This window comes from Lissotriton helveticus, chromosome 4_1 (assembly GCF_964261635.1).
Source record: "Lissotriton helveticus chromosome 4_1, aLisHel1.1, whole genome shotgun sequence".
In the NCBI taxonomy this organism is placed as follows: domain Eukaryota; kingdom Metazoa; phylum Chordata; class Amphibia; order Caudata; family Salamandridae; genus Lissotriton; species Lissotriton helveticus.
The window spans coordinates 1,612,655,553-1,612,680,718 of record NC_136063.1 but is presented as its reverse complement, the minus strand read 5'-3'; the positions used below and the strand labels follow the sequence as shown (position 1 = coordinate 1,612,680,718).

Sequence of the window (25,166 nt, the reverse complement as noted above, 5' to 3'; positions counted from 1 at the left end):
TCACCTCCCCACGCTGAGAAGAACCGACGCATCCCCTACGCATCAGTAGAGACCCGACGCATCACTGTTCTTGCGTGTAAGGAACTGACGCATCACCTTCCCGGCAAAACACTTTCGTTGTATAGTGTTACGCATCCTAAGTTACATTGAACTCAAAGTGACGCATTTTACATCTAAAGAGAACTAAGCTATTTCTACCATTTTTAAAGTGCAGTATTGTGGATTTTTGTCATTTGTGGTCTTGTGCTATGCCTATATAAAAATACTAATTTTTATACTACAACTTATGTGGTGTCCATCTGTAGTGTTGTCACTGGGTTACTGTATGTGTTCACAAATGCTTTTTACACTGCCTCTGAGAAAAGCCTGTCTGCTCATGCTGAGGCTACCAAGGGGGTGAGCAGGGTTATTTTAGGAGTGTACCCCCTTACCCTGACTAGATGCAAGGGTCCCTATTTGGACAAAGGTACCTACCGTAAACCAACTAGAGACCCCCAAATCTAACATTGGTGGTCAGCGTTGAGGAATCTGGACTTGCATTTGTGACTCATATACAGTGATTGGTGAACACTACTAGGGAGTGCAGACCAAAGGCAACCACATACTATTTTTTTCCTGTTCCCCTTCCGAATTTGGTTGTTGGAATTCTGGTTAGTTGTTGCACCTGTTGGACCTTGTCAAAATGGAAGTCAACTTTTCTCATCTGTATATCTACAAGATAGGGGAGCTAAAAGTATTTTGCAAGGAGAGGGGGCTGCCTGTGAAGAGGAGATCCACAAGGCAGGATCTTGAGGCAGCCCTGTATAGCTATGAGGTGCTACGCTGAGTAGCAACACCAGCGGATGACTCTGAGGAGCAATCTGAGAGGGAGGATCCCCAGCCAGAATACCAAGAGGGCAGTCGCCCTGAGGAGGAAACATTCTGGGAAAGATTGGCTCGTGAAGAGAGGAATCAGATTTGTGCTCGGGACCGGAGGCTGAGGCAGCTAGACCTGGAATGCGAGGAGATGGATCGAGATTTTTGCTGAAAAGAAAAAGTGTGTTGCTCAGGAAGGTAGCTTGGCTAGGTTGGAGGTGGAGTCCAGCTCAGATGGTGGCAGCAAAATTTAGTTATCCAGTGCTGAGGGAGCAGTACAAACACCCAAAGAGGTGGCGCCTGACTTGAAGGAGGGGGTTAACATACACCAGGAGGTTCAAGGACATAGCTCCAGTGGTGCACAGTGTCCCAGAGGAGAATGGGGAAACTAGGGGTGCATGGTCCTAGTGGTGGGAGGGACACTCTACTGACTCTAGATGAGAGGTGCAGGGTGAGGGGTTCCCCCAAGGTTGAAGTCCTGGTATGTGAGTGTGAAGACAGCCCAGAAGAGTGTGGGTTGAGTGGCAGAGACAGTCAGATACTGTCTTGCTAATCTCAAGAGAGCGCTGTGGGATACGCGTGCAAGGCACTGGAGGGTGAGGTGAAGGATAGTTTGGTTAACCCTTGTTGGAGGCTGTGTGATCCAATTGTAGGAAAGCATATTGTAAGTCCCTGTTTTCCAGAGATATGCCAACACCTGTTAGAGGGTGAGTTCTCTGACCCCAGGGAACTCACATTGGAGGCAGACCTTTTGGTGGATTCCAGAGAGTCTGGACAGGCAATGGGGAGTGACCCTCAGAGGAGTGGCTCAGGTATCTTCCAGCCCAGAGTGGGGAAGAGGTTCAGTGTAGCTCAGCTAGGTCCCAGTGAAGTGGAAGGGGTGTAGGGACTAACGTCCCGTCTCTGTGGAGAAGAAGTGAGTGTGGGGCTGTGTGTCCCAAGGTGCCTGAAACCCAGTCTCAGGGCCTGGATGGTTCTTTAAGGGGACACTAGGTAGGGAGCCTAGGCTGTCCTGATGGGCCGCCCAGTGGCGGAGAGCCCCTAGTGTCTGGTGAACTGGGAGTGTCTGTAAGCAGGCCTCCCTCAGTTCTGGTGCCTGGCAGTACCACTCGTAATTGGAGGGTGCAGAAGTCCAGACTGAGGGGTGAGAGGGGGAAAGAGTACCCAGTGGAAGAACCAGGGGGTCAGGGGCCAGCCAGAAGGGCTGCGCCACCAGTGAATGACCATGGTGACCCCACTTCTGTCCTGGGGGATCTTCGCAAACTGTCATATGGACAGTGGTCGGGGGATCTGCGCCAGGCAGACTATCACACAACACATGAGTTATGTGTTACCCTCAGAGGGCATGCGTGCTCCCAAGGAAGTCCTGGTGCACTGGGCAAGTGTTCAACCACTTGGTACAGACCCTGGGTTGGAGAGCCAGGTTCAGGTGTTCTCTGACCTGGAGGATGCACAACTGTAAACAGTGTCCTGACCGGTTGGTCTTATAGGTGTACCACTCCAGGTGGGAGGGTACAGCACTCTGGAAGGGGGTGCAGAGGGAGGGAGTCCTCACCTCTGACCCCGGTTCAACTGGAGGGTTCAGACCCTAGGTTGGAAGGCCAGGTTCAGGGTGTCTCCCCTGACCTGGAAGCCCAGTTGCAGGATAGAACCCCTGAACTGGTGGGCGAATTGTACAGGACGCCTGCTACAGACACCCTTACAATTCTGGAAGGAGGTACCGCTCAAGGTGGGAGGGTGCAAAGCCCCGAAGAGGAGGACCTGGTGTGGGAGAGCCCACCCCAGTCTCTTGTCCAGCCGCCGGATACAGGCCCGGGGCTGGTGGGTCAGTGTCAGATGTCATACCTGACCTGACACGAGGGAGTGTGGACAAAGGGTGCCAAGCAACTGTGGCTACTGCCCCCGCTCTCTGACGCCACAGAGGTTTGAGAGCCCTGAGAGGCATAAGGCCTGGGTCTCATCGCTGACTACTGTCAGTGGCCCCTGTGGCTTGCTGTCTGTCTGTTGAGACACACCTGTGAGCAAGCCAAGGTTAGGTGCTGCACAGATGGTGTCCACAGGTGAGGAGAAGGGTTCCCCATGGATTAGCATGGTGGGCCCTGAGAGTATGGACAGAAGAATTGAAATGGGTTCAGATTCGCGTAGACCTGGAGTAAGCCCCGCTGTTGCGGGCCAGTGTCCATCTTCTATCGCCCAAAGCAGAGAAGCCCATCAGGGTAGTGATTGGTCTCCCCTGCATTTTGGCTGGAAGGGGATTGTGTTGGACTTGACCCTTTTTGCAGGGTCATCCCTGAACTTTTTGCCTTCCTCCTGTATTTTGTCTGACCCGTTTTTGTTGGTTTTATGACACTTTTTCACTGCTGATCAGTGCTAAAGTGCATAAGCTCTCCTTATTGTAAATTGATGTATGGATTAGTGACTCCATGAGTGGCTGCTTTGGTTTACTTGTCAGACCCTAGTACAGTGCACTGAGTGTGCCCAGGGCTTGTAAATTCAAATGCTGCTGGTGGGCTTGCAGCACTGGTTGTGCCACCCACAGAAGCAGCTTGTAAAGTGTGACTCAGGTCTGCCACTGCAGAGCCTGTGTGCAGTCTGGTACTGCCATGTTGACTGGCCAAGTGCACCCACTTGCCAGTCCCTAAACCTTCCCTTTTCTGCATTTTAGTCACCCCTATGGTAGACCCAACGGCAGGGTGCATTGTTGGTAAAAGGTAGGACAAGCCCTTATGTGTGTGGCATGTCCCAATAGTGAAGTACAGCCATTTTTGTTTTTCACTATTGCAAGGCTACCTGTTCCCCGTAGGCCAGATGGGCAGTTTGATTATTACATCTTATAATCCTAACTGACTCAGGGAACTAGGTAGAAATTTGAGTTTAGTATGCCTGAACTCAGAATGCATCTTTTAGTGAAGTTGGTTTTAACATTCTGTGTTTGAAAGTACCACTTTCTTGACTAACCATCCAAGCCTGCCTCTGCTAGGTTGTGTATTCCTTGTCTGGAGTTTGAGTGACAGGGGCTGGGGGTTCCAGGAGACAGAGTGAGGCAGCACAGGGCTAAATAGAGAGATCTGAATGCAGATGGTAGGGAGGAGTTGCACCTGGGACTTTAATAGGGCTGTACCTTCCCTCCACAATGCTGGCTCCACCTCCTGTTGTGTGTCTGATGTCTCCGCCCTGCACTGTGAAAGGAAAGAAGGAGTCATGTAAACAGAGTGCTCCAGGACTGACCGGAGCTAGTTTGGACTAGGCAAAGGCTTCTCTGCCTTCAGAGAACAAAGAGAAACTGTGTATAAAAAGGGGGACCCAGACCCCAGAACTTTTGATCACTTTTGGGAACAAGAAGAAACCTTTGCTGAGGAGAGGAACCAGAGAGACTGAGGAGAGACTATCCCTAAGCGTGAGGGATTGGCCTGCAGCGGTTGTCTGACTGCCAAAGAGAGGAGAAAGGACTTTGTGCTACTTTTATTCAACTTGTGAAGTATCTCCAAGGGCTCGAGATAGAGCTTTCCTCCTTCTGAAGTCTCAGGGACAACAGACTTCAACCACCAGCTCCACAAGAGTTCTTTGAAAGGGCCTGCAGTTGTGTTGGGCTTTCTGAGGGACTGAGTGTCTGAAGGAGCTGGAAGCGTGACTCACGAAGGAGAAGCGTCTTGGCGAACTGCCGCAGTTGCTTCACAACGCCGAAGCGCCTCGCATAGCAGGATAAGAATTTCGACATCTCACCAGACGCCGCCGCTTCACCAGAGAAGCGTGTCGCCGCAGCAGCCTATGTCGTTGCATTGCTGGGAAAGCGTGTCGCCGCTGCATGCGGTCGCATCGTTGCCAAAGCGCCTCGCATCGCCGGAGAAGAGGATGGACATTGCATCAGACGCCGCCGCATCACCGGGAATCGTGTCGCAGGGCCTGTCACAGCTCAGAAGAATCGTTAAGTCGTTGCACGGCCGTTGGGCGTGCATGCATCGTATTGCATCCAAGAGAAGATGCCATTTTTGTTCGTTGCACCGGATCTTCATCGCTTCAAGGCGTTGCGAGCCGCATCGCCACGGAAGCGCAGTAAGAAACCAACGCTTCACCTCCCCACACCAAGAAGAACCGACGCATCCCCTACGCATCAGTAGGGACCTGACACATCACCGTTCTTGCGTGTAAAGAACCGATGCATCACCTTCCCTGCAACACTTTCGTTGTATAGCGTCAAGCATCCTAAGGTACATTGAACTCAAAGTGTTGCATTTTACATTTAAAGAGAACTAAGCTATTTCTACTATTTTTAAAGTGCAGTATTGTGGATTTTTGTTGTTTGTGGTCTTGTGTTAAGTCTATATAAAAATACTTATTTTTATACTACAACTTGTGTGGTGTCCATCTGTAGTATTGTCACTGGGTTACTGTATGTGTTCACAAATGCTTTCACACTGCCTCTGATATAAGCCTGTCTGCTCATGCCAAGCTACCAAGGGGGTGAGCAGGGGTTATTTTAGGAGTGTACCCCCTTACCCGCAAGGGTCCCTATTTGGACAAAGGTACCTACCTCTACCAACTAGAGACCCCCAAATCTAACACTGTGTTTTTCACGCATCCCAAGGAGCTCCAGGACACCAGACCAAGTAGGCAACTTGATAACTTAATATAAAGGCCTGAGTTACAGAACTATTGTGCTGTAAATAAGAATAACATTGATAATTACTTTTCTTACCTAAGTGTGTTTTGAGACGAATGAGTATCCACTAGAGAAATTACCATTTCCATACAAATAGGACCATGAAAACTTGCAAAACCTGATATCTCACAAGTATATGCAGTTTTCTTTTAAACCTTCACTATATTTACTCATTGTGACGCTGACACAGTTTGTTAATATGAAAATGACTGTAATGAGGTCCCTGCATAGCAAGCACAGCTTTTATGCTGCTGCACAGGGCTGGGATACACAGCCTCTTACTGTGTATTTGGTGTCACTGCTCTTCTTTTCTGTTCCCCAATCAGGGAAGTTTTCATTGTGTTGATCATTACCACTTGCAGTGCTTAATTTGTAAAAGAACAAGAGCATTTTCTAAGAAGCCAACTCACTCACCAGTGTTACTGTCAAATGTTAGGGTTGTCAAATACCAAGGTTTTATAGTCTTTATTTCATCTCAGGCTTCTTCCACCCACCAATAGACTCTCCCTTCTCCTCTATCACCCATTAAGCCTATAAATATTTGCGAGATATGGGAGTCTCAGGGGCCCTTTACTACATTCTGGAGGGCGAGGGGGCATCATGGTGTCTTACACCAATGCTGAAACCCCATGTCTCATTTGGGTGAGAAACGCAGCTAAAAGGATTGGGAATAGTTTAACTATCAACACAGGCCCCTGCAGCCCCCTGCGGGGCGGGGGGCCCTCACCCTCCAGGGGGCCGCTTCAGCACCGCACTTCTGCTGGGGAGCTCTAGATTGAGTCCGGAGGGGGCCCCTTCACATACCCTGCAGGTGGGCCCCCTCAAGGTTCGTTACGCCACTGACTACAACGGCAAAAAAACAATGCCTTTGGTGAATGTTATTGTCACTTACTCTTCTTTAAATCACACTTCTAATTCATATTCAAATATATTTCATTTTATAAATATATTATATGGCTTTAACCAGTAAACAACAGAACTAGACGGGAAACAGAACCAAACATCATTTGATATATATGCAAGGACAGAGGTTCAATGGTGGTACATAACATAAGTAAATATGACACTAATATACTAACACAAATACAGTCCAAAGATGCCAGATTGAAATTTCAAAGCTTACAGTACAATCTGAAATTTCACAGCTCATGCTACGAATGGCATAGACCATATTTCAATGATTTTATAAGGGTATTTTACTGCGCCTACTGTACTTTTTATTTCACAGCATGAAGCCGTACATTTATGCACGGTAAATGTCACATTATGGAAGACTATGGACTGCATATTTCATATTGCATTAAAATATTTGACTCCACGTAAAGTAATATGATAAGAGAGAGGGAGAGAGAGAGAGCGAGGGAGACAGAGAGAGAACCGCTGTAGCTCAAGTATCCAATTTAATTTTCTAAAATTAATGGTTTGCCCAATTAGTTACTTCTCTTTAAGTTCAAATGGTTGAGTCAATGCAATCTAAACAGGAATCTGTTTTTCAAGGAGACGACGTTCTTACCAAGAATTACCACAATGCTGTACTTGATAGCTTTCACCTTTGCTTTGGATATGAGCCCTCGATGACTGTAACTTGCAGAGAAATTGATGTCTGTGGAAAACAAGAGCAATGTCAGTGCTTTCAGTACCAATTATGTGAAGGTCATTAACGTCGGATATGTTTAGTCCTCTTATACTCTGATAATGCCCAGTTTGTGGCTTCGATTGCTTTTACCAAAAATCGAAGACACGAGTGCAATCGCCTGCAGTATTTATCAATAATTATCTTTAATGCATTGACCTCAATTTATGGCTCTGTGTTTCGCAAGATATGATCTTTCTCCGGCATAATGGGCAAAGCTATTTCCATAAGCACAGACTCTTGTGAATCCTTGTTGTGTTGTAGCTGGAAGTTTACCTTGTTCCATATTGTAAATAATAATTCTTATGTCTGTCTACCCTAACCAGAATCCAAAAGATTGCCCATGGGCAGACAATTAACAGATTCAAGGTAGGGAAAATAGACATTTTCACATTCGTCTTAATATTTCAAACCCACAAGCAAAATATTTTCCATTATAGAAACACTTTTCCTTGCAACTACTGGGGTGTTCAGAGACTTCAGATGAAGCTAGGTGTGCCCATATATTACCATTACCTCGCAATCTTCATTTAGTGGAATATTACATCGCAGTTAATTGCATCCGAAAGGAAATCACATTGCAGGTAAAATAAATGGTTAGCCCTCACACTTAAGTATGGGTGCTAATATTTATATATATATATATATATATATATATATATATATATATATATATATATATGTATATATATATTTTTCCAGAATCCAATAATAGTAATGGCTGTCAAATAGGGCAGTCCTCGCTCAGAGTATCGGAAACCCTGCAACATACAACACCAGCCCCTGACGAATTTCGGACACCTTGGGAATTGCAGTAAACAGATATTACTGACTGCACCGGCAACGCGTTTCAGCTTTCGCCTTGGTCATGCTGAAAGCTAAGCAGCAACACCATCTTTTTATTTTGTTTTTCAAGTGCACTAAACATAATAAAAGGACTATTCCCCCAAAATGAAAATTAAAATGTAAACTTGGCGGCCATCTTATAATTATCATACAAACACACTTAAGAAGCTCAAGTGGTTCCAGAGTGATATAAAACCATCAGTTCGAACCTTTGGGACAATACATCATTTGTTCAAGGACAGCTTGTACACATATTGCATTACATTTTCTAAATAGTTATAATGGTACAAGCTAGCCAAACAGTCCCCTGTTCACACCCAATATATGTAAACAAATCTTCCCCCATGGGCGACGTAGTTCAGTGTATGTCTTGAGCACAGTCAACAATTTTGCCACAATGGGCCACGGGTTTTGATTCTCTTATGTGTGATATCTGATATGCGCAAACAACAATTCTGCCCCAGTGGGCGATGAATTCCAATTTCATGATGCGTATACATGGCCTTAGTTAACCCGCTGAGCTCGTCATGACTATTGCGCCGCGCCCACACGGAGATAATTCCCTTGCTGTGCTGGGCATTCCATTAGAACGGGCGTGGTCATGACGAGCTCAGCTCGCCATGAGCACAGCGCCACCGTGCTGCATGACGAGCTGAGCTCATTATGAGCAACGTGGCGCTGCGCGTGCCCCCCACCCCCCAGCACAGCAGGGGAATTAGCCCCGCAGGGAAGGGGTGAAAGAAGTGCTCCCCACTTAGAAAAATATGTGAAAAGATGACATAAAATCATTAATCTATATTAGAAAATTCATTAAAAAGCAGACAAATTGTATAAACTTTGCATCTTAAATAATAACTCCACATATACAGTCCATTTCATGTAACCAATTCTTGGATTTTACTGTCGTAGATGAACAGCTAACTCCTCACTTGAGTTTAATCCTAAGGGGGTCATGGTCTCTAGGTCAATGATGTATTTAGACTCAAGTTGGCGTAATGCCAATTGTCTATTCAATTCTTAGCTTTATTCGATTTAGTTTAAAATCATAAAAGCGTACCGTTGAAAACAATCATAAAAACTTGCATACATTAAAGAAACATTGGGCCAAACTGTGGGTATAAATTCTATAGTTCCATATGACAATTCATAGTTTTCCATATTTGTGGCCAATGTGCATTGTTACGGGGTGATTGAAGGCGGAAAGGCCACTGCCACTCAATGCGCAGTTGCTTCTACCCCCGTGAGTAAATTGTCTCTGCCTTTGATCTTGGTCGAGGGATGGATGTCAAGCTTGGATAAAAATCGTGTAGGTCCCAGATGGATATAGGGCCGTCACTTTCTTGGGGATGCAAAGTTTGGAGGTAGGGAACAATTAGACTACTTCTAAATCTTAGTAGAACCAAGTCGCCGGCAATGTCTTTTTGTAGGGGACCTAACCAGCCCACCCTTCTAACAGTCATGATTGTCCCATCAAGGTCTGGAGGCAAAGGCCTATTTTTAGTTAGCCAATACGTTACTTTATTTAATAGGTCTTGTTCCCATTCGATTTTTCCGTGTTTGAGTGCTGGGACTCCCGCAAGGACACACACGAAGGGTGCAGCCTCCGGAGGTAACTGTATATGAGTTGTTTTATAAGGCTTTACTCTAGTAGCAGTGTATTGTGATGGACCAGGTTTGGAGTAGACTTTAGGGGCAAATGGAGGTGGAGGGTTAGAGACTAGAGGATGGGTTTGATCATTAATGTTTTTTGCAGGTGGGATTGCCACTTCAGTTGTACCAAGTGAGTGGGGACAGTTAAGTGTTACAATTTTATCAGTGGGAGGTAAGTTAGCCTTGATACTTTTCTCTATTCCCAACAGCCTATCCTCTAGAGTGATAATTTTTTCAATCAGTGGAGAAATGATTGATATAACCAGTTGTTCCATCTGAGACAGAAAAATCAAGGAGAGGGGAGGTACTAGTTGGTCTAGTTTTCCCTCCAAATTTAGGGGGGGATTAGCTACAGTCGATATAGGGCTAGAACACAGTTTTTGTAGTTTGGGTTCGTTCCCTATAGGATTAACCCCATCCCACTTCCTTTTACTGGATGAGAGCTGGGGAAATAGTACATTTTGTGTGTTTGGGTTTTTGGGTAGTGAAGGGTGTTCCAGTGGTATGACGATTGGAGTCGATGTATCGGTTCTCTTAGCGGGGCAAGGTGGGGGACTTTTGATTTCATTTCTATCTTCTACAGTGACATACCTGGTTTTACAAAGGGAATTTAACTTGTCTAGCAGCGAGAAGTTATGCGCTGTTCTATTCGTTCGTTCAGGAGATTGCTTAGTGGGCGTGCTATCTGTAATCTGGCAAGATACACTCGTGTTAGCGGTGGACGGAGATGACCTGCCCTGATCTTGTAGCCCAGGACGTGAGCCTCTGTGGCTAATAGGTTTCTTGGTAGGCCCCTTACGGGTCATGATGGGGTTTGCTAATGTTAGAATATTGCAGGACAACAAGACGATCTGGGGGTAAATGAAAGTTGTCGGCTAGTGTCCAGTGGGGATATCTCTAATCTATAGTGTATACAAAGGGGTCATAGACTCATTACCTTAGCAATGTGGAAAGATCAAAGGGGGTGGCCCGTCCCGTCTTCCTCCGGCCTCTGATGGCCGCAGATGGCCCGCCCTTTGCCCGGGCTTCGCCCGGCACGTCCCGCGCAGTGGAGAGTGAAGCTGTTAAATAAGGGATGTGGGCGTGTGGGCGTGTGGGTGGGCTGCAGCACAGGTGGTGTGGCACACGGACTCTTGGTCGCTGGAGTCCCGTGCGTTATGCTCAAAATGCCCCCACATCAGTTCTCAGCAACACGGCCCCGACAGTGAGCCCCTCCCGGGACGACAACAGCTCCGATGAAAGAATGCCCTGGACAACGATGCGGGACCTGCGCCAGCGGGTTCCGCGAGAGGTATTTCTGTTCTTGTGGGCGTGTGGGCAGGCTGCAGCACAGGTGGTGTGACGCACGGACTCCTGGTCGCTGGAGTCACGTGCGTTATGCTCAAAATTCCCCCACAGCAGTTCTCAGCAAAACGGCCCGACAGTGAGCCCCTCCCGGGACGACAACTGCTCCGATGAAAGAATGCCCTGGACAACAATGCGGGACCCGCGCCAGCATGTTCCGCGAGAGGTATTTCTGTTCTTGTGGGCGTGTGGGCAGGCTGCAGCACAGGGAGTGTGACGCACGGACTCTTGGTTGCTGGAGTCCCGTGAGTTATGCTCAAAATGCCCCCACAGCAGTTCTCAGCAACACGGCCCCTGACAGTGAGCCCCTCCCGGGACGACAACAGCTCAGATGAAAGAATGCCCTGGACAACGATGCGGGACCTGCGCCAGCGGGTTCCACGAGAGGTATTTCTGTTCTTGTGGGCGTGTGGGCAGGCTGCAGCACAGGTGGTGTGACGCACGGACTCCTGGTCGCTGGAGTCCCGTGCGTTATGCTCAAAATGCCCCCACAGCAGTTCTCAGCAACACGGCCCCCGACAGTGAGCCCCTCCCGGGACGACAACAGCTCCGATGAAAGAATGCCCTGGACAACGATGCGGGACCTGCGCCAGCGGGTTCCGCGAGAGGTAAATCTGTTCTTGTGGGCGTGTGGGCAGGCTGCAGCACAGGTGGTGTGACGCATGGACTCCTGGTCGCTGGAGTCCCGTGCGTTATGCTCAAAATGCCCCCACAGCAGTTCTCAGCAACACAGCCCCCGACAGTGAGCCCCTCCCGGGACGACAACAGCTCCGATGAAAGAATGCCCTGGACAACGATGCGGGACTATGTCTATTCCCACCCCTTACATTCACTGAAACAGCATCAATCACCACCATTCTTAAAAGGTTCTCATCTTGAAGATGTCAGTCAAAAAAATGACGGGCGACAGGATACTGCTTGTTGTTATGGCGTATTGCCCTGACATGCTCAAGTACTCATTTTTTTGCGCAGTGAATCGTACTGCCAATGTAGGCTTTGTTACAAGGGCAAATAATGCATAGATGTAGTACATAGTATTGCAGGTAAAGGTTTTCTTGATTACAAATTCTCTCTTTCTGCTTGCTATCGCCAGTGTCGTGCAGTCCCTGCTATTGCTGCACGCTTTGCACTTTTTACAGCATTGAAAACCTGGGCGACTAGTGCCCGTTGTACCACCCTTCCTGGTCACAAAGTTTGGGTTCAATTCACCTCTAAGAGATTTGCTTCTCTTGAAAGGTAATTTGCAGACAACTGGTAAGATGTTTACAAAGATTTACATCAGTTAACAAGATGTGCCAATGTTTTTTAAGTATCTGTCGCACATCTTCTGCTGGTCCTGAATAGGTCGTTATGAATCTCAACTTGTTGTTCTTATTTTGACAAGTTGTTGGGTGTAGCAATTGTGTACGATTGACAGACACAACTTTCTTACATGCCTCTGATATAGTTCTACCACTGTATCCTCTTTCTTTAAAGTGTTGTACCATATGTTTTTTTTCTACACAATAACTGCTCTCTGAACTACAATTGCGCTTAGCGCGTAGTAGTTCACCATAAGGGATACTGAACATCAGTTTCCGAGGATGGGCACTCGTGGCATTCAGAATGCTGTTCCCTGCAGTTGTCTTCTGGAACAATTGTGTTTGTATGGTATTATCCACAATTTCTACCACAACGTCCAAAAATTCTATTCTAGGTTTGCTTATTTTTTCTGTCAGAACCAGATTGTATGGATCGTCATTAAGTTTAGTGACAAACGTCTTGACTGAATCAATATCTTCATTCCATATAATGAAGATGTCATCAATAAACCGCAGCCACAGGGCACAGCGGTCATATTCTGGAATTAGTGAGACCACCTGCTCCTCCCACCAGCCCATCACCAAATTGGCGTAGCTTGGGCAAAGCAGGTTCCCATCGCTGTGCCCTGCGACTGACGGTAGATGACATCATCAAACATGAAAAAATTATTACTCAAACAAAACTGAATCATTGCTAGAACCATTTCAGAGTGTGACCACAGGTCAAAATCATGTTGGATGCACGTGTATAAACTACACACATCCAGGGTAACCAAGGTGTAATTTGGTTCCCAATGGATCCCATCAATTACAGTTAAAAAGTGGGTGGTATCCCTCAAGTAGGCAGGTAAATTGACCACAAATGGTCGTAAGTAGTGATCAATGAAATGGGAAGTATTCTCCAATAGCGCTAAAATGGAGGAAACAATCGGCCTCCCTGGAGGGTTGACCGGAACCTTATGGAGTTTAGGCAACAAATATAGTATGGGGACTCGTGGGTGGGGGCATTTAAGATAATTATGCTCCTCCTATTCCAACAGTCCCCGCTCTCTCCAATCCACCAGCAACTCACCATATTCCACATTTGATTGTAATATGTCCTCTCTATCTGAAATTGTGGTGTGTTCTAAGGTGATTTTACCATGTGAAAAAGCCTTCTGCTGGGATATCATGAATCATGTTTGAGAGAAGACTATCTTCTCATGCTTTTCCCACAGAGGCTTGGAAGGTTTTCTATAAGCTAAACTGAGAGCATATTTTTTGTAAATTCACATTATCTTTCTCAGTCATGTGAGAATGAAGTCTGATATTCTCAGTAAAACATGTACATCCAACAATGGCAGAGACTGTCAGTTGATGCTTTGTGTTCTACTGCAGATTCCCAGAGTGTTCCAAAGAACAACTAGAGCGCTGACAGTCTAATATTTGACAAACGTATGGCACACCTGAAGCCATCTTGATTGGAATAAACTGATAATACTTAAAACATTTAATGTAAAAAGGAACACAATGAGGGGGTTCATTTTGCCATAAAAATTATGATTAGTGCTGAAGAAAGAAAAATTAGGGCACATTTTGAGTGACTTCTCAAATCCTCTTCTATTTAATAAAAAAGTTCTGACATGCAAACTGAAACATACACTTTTAATACCAGCAGCAGACTTCCGTGGTGAGCAGTAGCTTTACTACTGTGATCTAATGAGCAATTAGAGTGCTAACATTCAAAATTTCTGTTAAATATGTGACATATCTGAATACCTCTTTGATGGAATCAAAGTAAGAAACTAAAACCGTGGAGACTGCAGTAAATTAGGAAATTATGAAAGACAAAAGAGCCCAAATGTAGCACAAATATCACCCAGATGTAGCCCACATGTAGCCCAATGACAGAAGTGTGCAAAACACTTTTTATTATTTGTGTTTTTGCAGTTTTATATAGTTCAGACTTGTCATGTATTGGAATGCTTTACATGAGCATTGGTTACATCACACAAGAACATAATCATTTGGTTTTAGACATGGGGAGAGTAACTGATTTGACCAGAATCACAGAATGTCGAGCTGAACTCTAACCTGGTTCCCCAGTTGCAGAGTCTGCAGCTCTGGAAGTAACACCACATCCTCTCCCCTAAGTGCAACATTTAATCAAGTGGTCAACTGAATAAAAAAACATAAACATAACAAATAATTAAAAATGGCTTTGTCGCTATTTGAAAACCGAGAAAATATGTCCTCATTTTAGTTTTTTAGAGCACTAACAATAATTTTGATGCAAATAAGACGCTCTCATATATTTAATTTCTAAAGGAAATGCTCTAGGTATTACAGTTTTGATTATATCAAGATGACGCCAGGCGTTCCACACTTTTGTAATACATATAGAATGTTAGCAATCTAGTTGTTCATTAGGATAATGTTGAGAGGCAGAGGCCAGGGGCATGGACTCTGAACATTGAAGGTAGGTAGGAGGGTGCAGAGGCAACAATTTGACCACACTGGGCAGGCCGGAAGGGCAGTGACAGCACAACAGACTCAGGAGGACAGTGGAAAGGGGGGCAGGGGCAACACAGCAACATGACTGGCAAGAGAGGCTGTGGCAATCTAATAGACCATTGTGGGCAGAAGGAAGAGGCAGTGGCAGTACAACCCTGCATGCCAACAGACCCGATTCAGCCAGCATAACAGAGGACAGGAGGGACATGGAGAGGTGCACCAAACTGACCCTACAGGGCAGGAATCAGGGTTTTCTGCAGCACAATACACCACACAAGGCATGCGGGACGGGAGTGCAGCACAACATTACATAGAAAGCAATAGGGAGGGGACAGGACCATGCACATGGACAAAAGAGAACAGAGGAGAAAGAGGCAATGGTAGCTAGCTGACCATAATGGACAGACAGGAGAGGAAGTTGCAGCATAACGGACCATAAAAGGCAGGAGGTATGGATCAGGGGCATTACAATGGAACAGACAAGCCAGGAGGGAGGGAATAGGGATCTGCATATGGAAACAGAGGGCTGGGGGCAAGGGGTAGGGCAGGAGCAGCAAGATGACCATGAGGTCAGGCAGGATGGGCACTAGAAAAAAGACACACCATGGAGAGCAACAGTGAGACTATAATGGCATACACACAGACCATGGAGGGAAGGTGGGAGGGGATCAGGGGCAGCTAGTTGAACACACAGGGAAGGTGGGAGGGGCAGTGGCAGCACAGAAGACCATGCATGGCAAGCGGGAGGGTTAGTGGCAGCACAATAGCTATGTTGGGCAAGAAGGAGAGTGCAGGGGCATGCACAAAGGACCATGGAGGATAGAAGGGAGGGTCAGGACCTCGGCACAGACAAGAGAGTTCAGGGGAAGGGGCCTGACAACAGACCACGCGAGGCAGGCAGGAGGAGCAGTTGCAGCACAACAGACCAGGGAGGGCAGAAGGGTTTGGCAGTAAAATGGACCATGGGGGATAGGAGGAAGGGGATAGGGGCATGGAATGTGGACAGGCAGGGTGGAGGTGGCAGGGACAGGTTACAGTCATCTGACAATGCTAGGCAGGTGGGAGGGGAGTGGCAGCTCAACAGAACACTCAGAGTAGATAGGAGTGGCAGGTCCATGGAATATGGTGGGCAAAGAGGATGGAGCAGGACATGCCACAGACATCGGAGGGCAGGGGGAAGGAGAATAGGGGCAGCAAGCTAAGCACAGAGGCTAAGCAGGAGGTCAATGATGGGGCTTAGAATTGGGCAATGGAGGGCAGGAGGAGTAGACTGGCAGATCATGCTAAATGGAGGGCAGTGGCAGCACATCAGACCATGCATGGCAGGAGGTAGGAGGCTAGTCCAAGGATAGGGAGGAGGTGGATGGGGCAGCAAGCTAACTGTTCAGGGAAGGCGGGAAGGCCAGTGGCAGAACAACGACCACACAGGGCTGTAATGAGGGAGCAGGGACATGGACTTGGACAATGGATGGCTAGGAGGAGGGAAGGCAGGAGTAGCAACTTGGGTAGGGGCAACACAATGCCAGGCCCTGCTTCCACCCCCCCCACCATCCATTGTGATAGGCATCTTATTTATTGTTAAAAAAAAAGAAATTTGCTGAAAAAAACAAAGATTACAGGGACGGTATAGTTAGACTCAGATCTCACTAATCCACATCCAGTGAAATTCAGCAGTTATACTTACCTGAGCTAACTATAACTTACACCCCCGCAATGCACTGAGAATGACCTCAGACATTACACCATTCATGACATGGCCAGTTACATCACTCATGACATCTCAAATGAGCTGTGAGTGCAATGGAACTATAATTGCTAGAACTTTATTTAGGGATAGTGTTTGTATATTAACACCCCTTTTTTTCCTTTCTTTCTTGTAAGAATCATTATAATACGCAACGTGCACTGATTAATTTGGCCGATAGCCTTTCACTTTAAAGTAATGTGTAGTCCATTGTTTATGTTGATGTTTGCAATCCTAAGTATGTTTATTATGAAAAAGTCACGTTGACGAACATACAGTTATGGCGGTCACGAGGCAAGATATGCTGAAATGAGATTGTGTGCATGTTAACACTTGTTTTCTTTTCTTTATTGAATTAATTCCTGAATTTTCACTTCGCGACCAGGCCAATATGGCCACTAGCATTTTGGATTAAAGTAATTTGTAGGCCTTTGTTAATGTTGGCAACTTTAGTCATTTGTACATTTAAATAAGGATGCAACAATGACGTCTTGTATCGTTATCAAGGTTCGGACGATCCCAAATGCATGTCCTTGCAGATTAAATACTTCCAAACTACAACCTGAGTGCTGATTCCTTCCTTGTAAGAGCGTAAGGAGATTAAATACATATATATATATATATTTTTATATATATATATATATATATATATATATATATATATATATATATATATAAAATTAACTAAAAAACACAAGTTCCAGGGACATTATAGTTAGAAATTAGCATTTATAAAACCTCAGAAATTCACTGAATAAACCACAGGTTTCATGGACGTCATAGTTAGTTGGGCATTTCACTCGTACAAAACAAGAGAAATTCGGCTGTTATAGTTAGTTGTGCTAACTATAACTCGCGCCCCTGCAATGCACTGCTGATGATGTCACATATTACTTCACTCATGACATGGTCAGTGACAGCTCAAATGACATCATCCACGTGATCATCAGATTCACCTCCTCACACCCTAAAATACAGACTACCATTCTCGAAACCATAGATACACCAATACAAGTACAGCTACAATATTCTGTGCACTATGCATGCAGACCTCTAACCAGCTGCATATTATTGATACGCTCTTCTAAATACCCAGTTAGTACCTATGCAGTCTAGTAATCCTTCTGTCTGTCCGATGCAGAAGCGTGGCTCAGTGGTTAGAGGCGGCAGACCCGGAAGCTGAGATCAACCGTGGACCAGGGTTCAATTCCCCGCCTCGGCGGGTCTCGGGCTCAAAAGTTCCACGGACTCGACAATTCTCGCTCTGGTGCCTACTCAACTCACGGGGTCACACTCTGCGACTCTGGGCAATAGCTTGCTTAATCTCCACTACGGCCCCTCGCGGCGGGATGCCTGGCTTTCACCTTGTGGACACCCTGCTGGGGTTTCTCACAGGGGAATACCAGGACGGGTTCCCTAAGCAAGCGCCGGGACGCTTACGGGCAGCTGTGTGCTTTACAAGTCCAGCACATTTACATTTACATGCACTTCTCCATTCACCCACCCAGCACTACCTATGTATCCTATCACTCCACCAATACCTAAGCACTTATAAATTCACCATACACTCTGTTTGTAATACTGTAATCATTTTAGTTACTAGTCATGAATTTATGGAATAGGCTAGCTACTAACACAAGTACAGCTATAATATTTTGTGCCTTATGCAAGCAAACCTCGAACTAGCTACATACTATTGGTACACTCTTCTAAATACCCAGTTAGTACTTATGCAGTGTAGGAATCGTCCAGTGTGTCCAATGCGCTTCTTTAATCACTTATTTACCACTATCTACTTTTCCTATTACTTCACCAATACGTAAGCACTTATAAATTAAGTGTTCACTCTGTTTGCAGCACTGTCATCATCCCTGTTATTAGTGGTATTCTTATAAAATGACCTAGGCACCAACATAAGTACACATAAAATGTTCTGTGCATAATCCATACAAATCTCTAAGCAGATACATGCTATTGGTCCACTCCATTAAATACTGAAGTAGTACCCATGCAGTGTAGGATACCTCCTGTCAGTCTCATGCAATTCTTCAATCACCCATCCAGCACTTTGTTCTTATTGTATCAGTCTTCCAATACTAAGCACCTATGGGGCAGATTTACAAGCACCCTGCGCCACCAGTACAACACTTTTTGTAACATAGTGATGGTGCCAGGCACTCCTTCATATTTACAAGGAGAGGAAAAGCCACCCTGAATGGTTTTTCCTCTCCTTGTAAATCCGACCCCTTCATACACTTTGAGTTCAAGGGGCGTTCCATAGGTTTTGCTGTAGGTGTTTCCACGCAACATACACAAAACAGAGGGAAAGAGGGTCCCAGGGACAGTTTAACGACCTAACAATGCTACTATCCCTATGAACAGTTAAACCAACAAAGAATAGCAAGAGGTCAACTCATATGCAAACCAAGCTAAATACTATGTAAAGAAGTCAGACTAATAATGTGTGCTATTAAAGTCACGCTTAGGGTCTTCCTTTCCTGTGAAAAGATTCCCATCAATCACCACTCGGATCCGCCCTTCATCATCTGGGATCCTTCACACCTGAAGGTAGAGTAGTGTGCCCACTGCGGACTGGCAGATGTCAAAGCCTAGACCTACATGTGGGACCCAGTGATATAAATTCAAATCGTGTGTACGAGGATGACTGAAAGCAGTCCTCTAAAAGTGAAACAAAGGTGAAATGCGTGAATGTGAATAACAATAAAATTGGGTAGAGAAGAAAAAAGGAATTTTAATATGTTTTTCTTCAATCCCAACAATAAAAAGTGCGTAGTGGTCTAAACAAATAACCACTGATGAGATTGAAAGGTCGACATGTTTCTGCAGACTAACTAGATCCAGCTGGTATCTTGCTGCTTCCTCAGGACCATTAACGCTACTGCTTCGTGAAAGTTTATTAAAAAAGGTAAAATATCACCTGAAATTCAGTGACAAAATCCTTCTCCTGGCTTCATAGTTCAACGGGATGCCATTCCCAAAGCGACAAACATAGAAAAAAGCATGATGCACATAATTAAATATAGATCACTGTTGTAGAACAAATCTTTCATATAGACAGTGATCTCTTTGGTGACTAATGGGTCGTATCTTTAATTCATATATAGATCACATTAGTCTACCACACATCAAGTGTAGATGCTCACTTACCCGTGTGGCAGGAGAGAAAAGCCCCACCTCACCTGGCTGCAGCGCAGGTAAAACGGAGCACCGCTCTATATAGCGAAAGTAGATAAAAAGGAAGTTTTAGGGCACCCGGAAGTGTCATTTCATTCATCCCACAACTATCAAGCATTCAACCATTCCAAATTGTGCCAAAGTTTATGTCAAGGCATCATTCCCACTCATGTTCAATGTAAAGAAAAATCAGTCGTGCGTCCACTCATCGCGCATTCATTTGAGTGGCAGTAAATTTCAGACAGGCGTTGGTATATTCCGCCACATACATGTTCCAATCACCTTGCTTGAATAAGTGAATAAGCACTGGTTTGCATTTATTTAATATCGCTGCAACTAACAGGCTCGTATTGTTGGAACCTTTGAACTGCCATGCTTGGGCTAGACGTGCACCGAAAGCGATGGCTACAATTTTAATGAATGTACATCATGTGGCATCTGTGTTTCGGATAACCCGTCATCCTACTTCCCAAATTCCACGTTAAGAATCCAGAAATTGGTATGCGCCACACGGGGGAGTTAGCATAGATAGTGCGAAACACCCATCTCCAGTGCCGTCATCCTTGCCGGTTAGTAAACCGGCTACAAAATAAGTCACCGGCTATTGCAAGGTAACCGAGCACGGCTCCGTGTTTTACCACAACAAGTAAAGTTCAATAGCACAACCGCTTTGAGCGCTTTCTATCACCACAAGTAAAGTGCATTAACAGACCCGCTTAGAGCGGTTACCTGTCCGTCGGTACCCCGGGCGTCCCTCTGGGCTGTCGTGGGAGGTACCGCTGCGGCGCGCACATCCGCATTATTTGCACAGTCATTGGATGTAAGCGTGACGTCAGCAGCATGCGACTTAGAAGGAACCATGGGTAATGTAGTTCTTAACCATGGCAGTCCATTGTAATGCACAACGAGTTCATATTAAGTGCATTATTTTACTTTGGTGACATTCTTACATCATGTCGTCTACAATTAATATCACGATCATGCAAGTATAATACCCTCTTGAACAGGGGAGTTGAATAGATGTCAAAAAGATTATTTATCGATGTCTCTGTTGGCATATCACTTCGAAGGGATCATGGTTAGTGTAGTTCCTAAGCCTCCGGAACTCGATTTCATGTACAGAAGGTACACACTCAGTGCATTTTACTAAGTGTATTTCTGCCGCCTTGGTGACTCTTCTCACCTCATGTCGTCTATAGGTAATGACGCGGACATGCAGACATATTACCCCTACAATTAGTGGAGTCAAACAGATGTTAATCACCCATCGATGTATTCGCTGGTTGCGCCACTTGTCATCAGTGGTGCCACCTTTTTGGGCCGTCTACCATAACACCACAGTTGCACTTCTATGAAGGGAAACAAAACGTATAGATGCTTCATCTCGTGCCAACCTCCGCCAAACAACAAAAGCCCTTCACTTGTGCATCAAGTCTGTAAAACATGTAGCAACCGCGGCGATGGAACACCTAGCTACATCTCGACTTCCCATTAGTACACCTCAACTCCTGGCTCTGTTCATCCAGAGTTGAAGTATCAAACACCGATGATGTATCTCCTCGTGGGATGAAAACTACCCCGCTTACACTACAACTGCAGCCGCAAAACTCACAGTCAAAGAGTATTTTCAGTAAATGAAAGCAAACATGCTAGAGTGACATCCATGGGATGTCTTCATTCAACCCAATTTTATCAGTCTTAAGTTTATGGACCCATCTCTGTTCTTTTTTAAACAAAAATTTACTGACATAAGTCACATGGGATGGAATTAACGGTTGTTCAATAATTGGCCATTTTAAGTCTGTGGGTGAATGTCCAACCTCAATAAAGTGATTGGTGAGTCTAGTTGCTTGTTTGGAACATCTAATTGAACTCTTATGCTCTGAAATCCTCACTTTCGCTTTATGCGTGGTCATCCCTACATATTTCTTATTGCAAGGGCACGTGATGAGGTAGATCAGATTTTGGCTATTACAATTTGTGAAGCGTTGTTGTTCCCACGGACGGTCAGTGCCAATGTCAATGTTTGTGGATTTAGATGTTTGAGGGCAGGCTGCGCAGTTGCCGCAAGGATGGTGACCACTGACTGCAGGCATATCCTACAATGTCCCTATAGTGCGTGGAATGTTGCTTTTGGGTCTGGTGTGGACAAGCTGGTCCTTCACATTCCGTCCTCGCTTGAAAGCAAACAACGGGGCTGGTAGTTTGTCAGTGTCAGTCCCAGTATTAAGAATAGCCCAGTGTTTTTTAACGATTCTTTGAATTTGGTTAGACTGGGTACTGAAAGTGTTGACACACGTGTGATGTATTCCTATAGGTTCTGTATCGATCCCCCTATTCCTGACCCTATTCTGGTTAACGAGTTAACTAGCAGCCATCCCATGATGCAGAAACCTTTATCTGATTACGCCAGACCACGGCACAGGAGCGCGTTATCTGATTAGGTCATAACGCTTGCCATCTAATTAGGCAAGCAATATTCCTCCAGCCCCTGATAAGGCATACGGAGTTCTCAAAACAAATCAAACCTATGACAACCTGGGAAAAACCCTGCGGCCATTGTTTTGATTTCACCGAGAACTTCAGTAAAAGAATGCGCTAACGACCAGCTCGTATGACATCCTTATTGACGTATCTATGTCCATCCTTACGTCAATCTCGGCACCTTACAGGTATAAATATTATCGATATTGCCTTAAGCAAACACACGCGGTGGTGACGAGATCGGAGCAGCGAGACTTCCCGAAGCCCAGCAGAGAGCGAAGCCCACTACCTGCCCCGCCTTCCTGACACGCTGAGAACGAGACGCTGCCTTTCTCCTGCCGAGAAATCCAGCTCCGGCGCTTCCGAGCAGCCCTTGCAGGCAGCTTGGAATATCGAGACCTCAGACGAGAGATACTATCCCTTAACCATCCTAGACCTCAGGTACGGAACTGAATAACCCCTTGCAGAGAATTCTTGAATCAGTCACTTGGCAAAACAAACTTAACTTAGACTGCTACTTTCTATCCCCGCCCACGTATTAGGCTTAGGTCAGGTACACTGGGGTAGGCGTGGTTAGAAGCACCAGTTGAGTACGATTAGTCAAATGTTTATATGTATGCATCTATTTTATCCATTTTAAACCACCATATGGCTTAGAAACCATATAAATGTTTTTACAGTATTATTTTATACTTCTGCTTTTATTGTATGCACTTTACTTAACCATAAGTATTGCAATAATATCGATTCATTTCTCTTGTATGAGAAAAGAGACTGATCAATAAATAACATCTTTTATTGAACACGCCCGTCTCTTCTTTTTCTCTACAATCTGGTGAAACTAAGAATGCACGTACTGACTGAGTAAAATAAGTTGTCTTTTGTTTTCACACGACTCTAGAGATACACTCTTGATTAGGGGAGAGCAAAGTTGTCATGTTCTATGGTTGTCAGAAACTAAATCCCTTCTTGTCTATCCAGGGAGGTTCAACTCCTCCTTGTCTATTCGAGAAAGTTTCTAGTGAACTCTGAGCTAGCTGGCAAACCCAAAACTTTAAGTCTAATATCGACAGTAGAAGACCTAGTTAACGTCTGGTCTAGGTCTATACTATTGGAGGTATTATTCCAATGCGCAGAGCCTATTGGGATAATAGGAACTACACTACATGGCGCCCAACATGTTTGGATAGGCGATAAAACTAACGCAAGACTTTAGAGTAACTCAGTCGTGCTTTTTCACTCAGACTCCTTTTTCCCATAATACTCCAAAGACTTCTGGAGTGGGTGAAAGGCAATATCCGCCAAACCTCGCAGGAGGAAACTCCTATGTAAGGTTCTTGGTTTAGTCAACGTTGAAGGATACACTGTTCCAAAATATTGTGCATCTCATCTTTGTTTCCATAAGAAACCTGATCTGCAAACAAACAGAATAACCATCCTGACAGTAAAATGCCAGACAGTGATGATGAAAGAGAGAGAGCTAGAGTAGCAGCTGAAGTAATAGCAGCTGATAATACTATGCAAGAAGCAGACCCGGATATAATACTCATCCCGGTCAACATAAGAAGATCTATAACGTTAAAACTTATAGAAAATGGACTGACACCAAGAGGTGGTACAGTCATATTCGTAATTGAGGCACACGAATATCGGCAGACAGAGGTATTCTATTCATGGATAAACTTTCCAGCAGCAAATGCTGTAACAAAGGAGTTCCACTGTTATAAAACAGAGGAACCACCGGATACCTACACTCCTTTCGAGGAAGTGGAAGTACCACTCAAATTCCAAGAGCATCTGCTCTTGTTTAATGGCGCCCTAAAACATAATAATCACATCACCAGGCTCGGTCCACTAGGTAGACCAGGAGCAACGTGGCCGGTCCTAGCCGGATACACACCACATCCAGACATCGAAAGAATGTCTGCAGCAGATGTTTTAGTACAACTAAAACAATTAATTAAAATATAAAGACAACTAGTCCAATATATAATGCGAACTTCAACCATCCAACCTGTAGTTAAAATCCCACAGCTGACCCCTCATCAGGGGAACACAAATAAAATTACACCACAGAACATACAGTCCTGCCTAGGTAAAGTACCAGCTAAACGGGAACAAATACCATTCTGGTTAGCACAAAAAATTACCCAAATAGAGGCGGTGTTTCCAGACACCACCCCTGTGGATAAACACAGGATTCTGACTATCTGTCTTCCAATGGGAATCGCACCACACGTGGAGGACTGTGACACTTGGGGTACAGTCTTTGCTTCCATTTACACAAAAACACATGGAGTTCCATCCATGTCAGTAATACCAGATGTGCTAAAACAAATTCAAGACGAATACGGTCCAGAACCCGCTTTAACTCTTGGTATGAAATTACTAAAAGACTTCAAGCAGGTCTCGGCAATATTACTAGCCAACATAAAAGGAGAAGCAGCGAATGTGGCGATCCGCCAGAGGTTAAAAGAGACAGATATAGCAGACCAACCAGCTGAAATTGCCAGAATTATAGAAAAATCCTATGAAGAACTAGGTAGAGATAGTTTGGGTGGAATACCAGTAAAGCCCCAACTAATTGAAAGTCCTGAAAAAATATTTATTGAAAATAATCTAAACAGTCAAAAGAAGAACTGGGATGGAAACAAACAATCCAATCCAAAAGAAAAGAGATTCCAGTCCAGAGGAAGGTCTCCTCGGCGGAGAGAAAGATCTCCGGACCAAGGACCCAAGTCTCCCCGAAGGGAGCCCTCTGTGAAAAAATACAACCTTAGAAATAGGGATAACATAAAGAAACCGGATAGATATCAAGATTTTGATACACGTCCCTCTCAATCTTTTCAGACTTCCTCGCAGAAATCGGAAAGAAGAGGACGATCGGAACCCAGGGAAGGGCACGTCAAGTCCAAAGACAAGGAACCTGCTCATCCAAATAAAAAATTACAGTTTACAAAA

General features: G+C 45.2%; 1 protein-coding gene across 1 annotated transcript in view; it reads right to left on the bottom strand.

The window, feature by feature from the left end:
• Nucleotides 1-25,166, bottom strand: part of NPSR1 (neuropeptide S receptor 1) — a 1,386,173-nt gene that overhangs the window by 115,688 nt on the left and 1,245,319 nt on the right. The window contains exon 6 of the mRNA XM_078686281.1: nt 7,029-7,118. Coding sequence (XP_078542407.1) covers nt 7,029-7,118 — 90 coding nt within the window. The remainder of the gene's footprint in view (nt 1-7,028; nt 7,119-25,166) is intronic.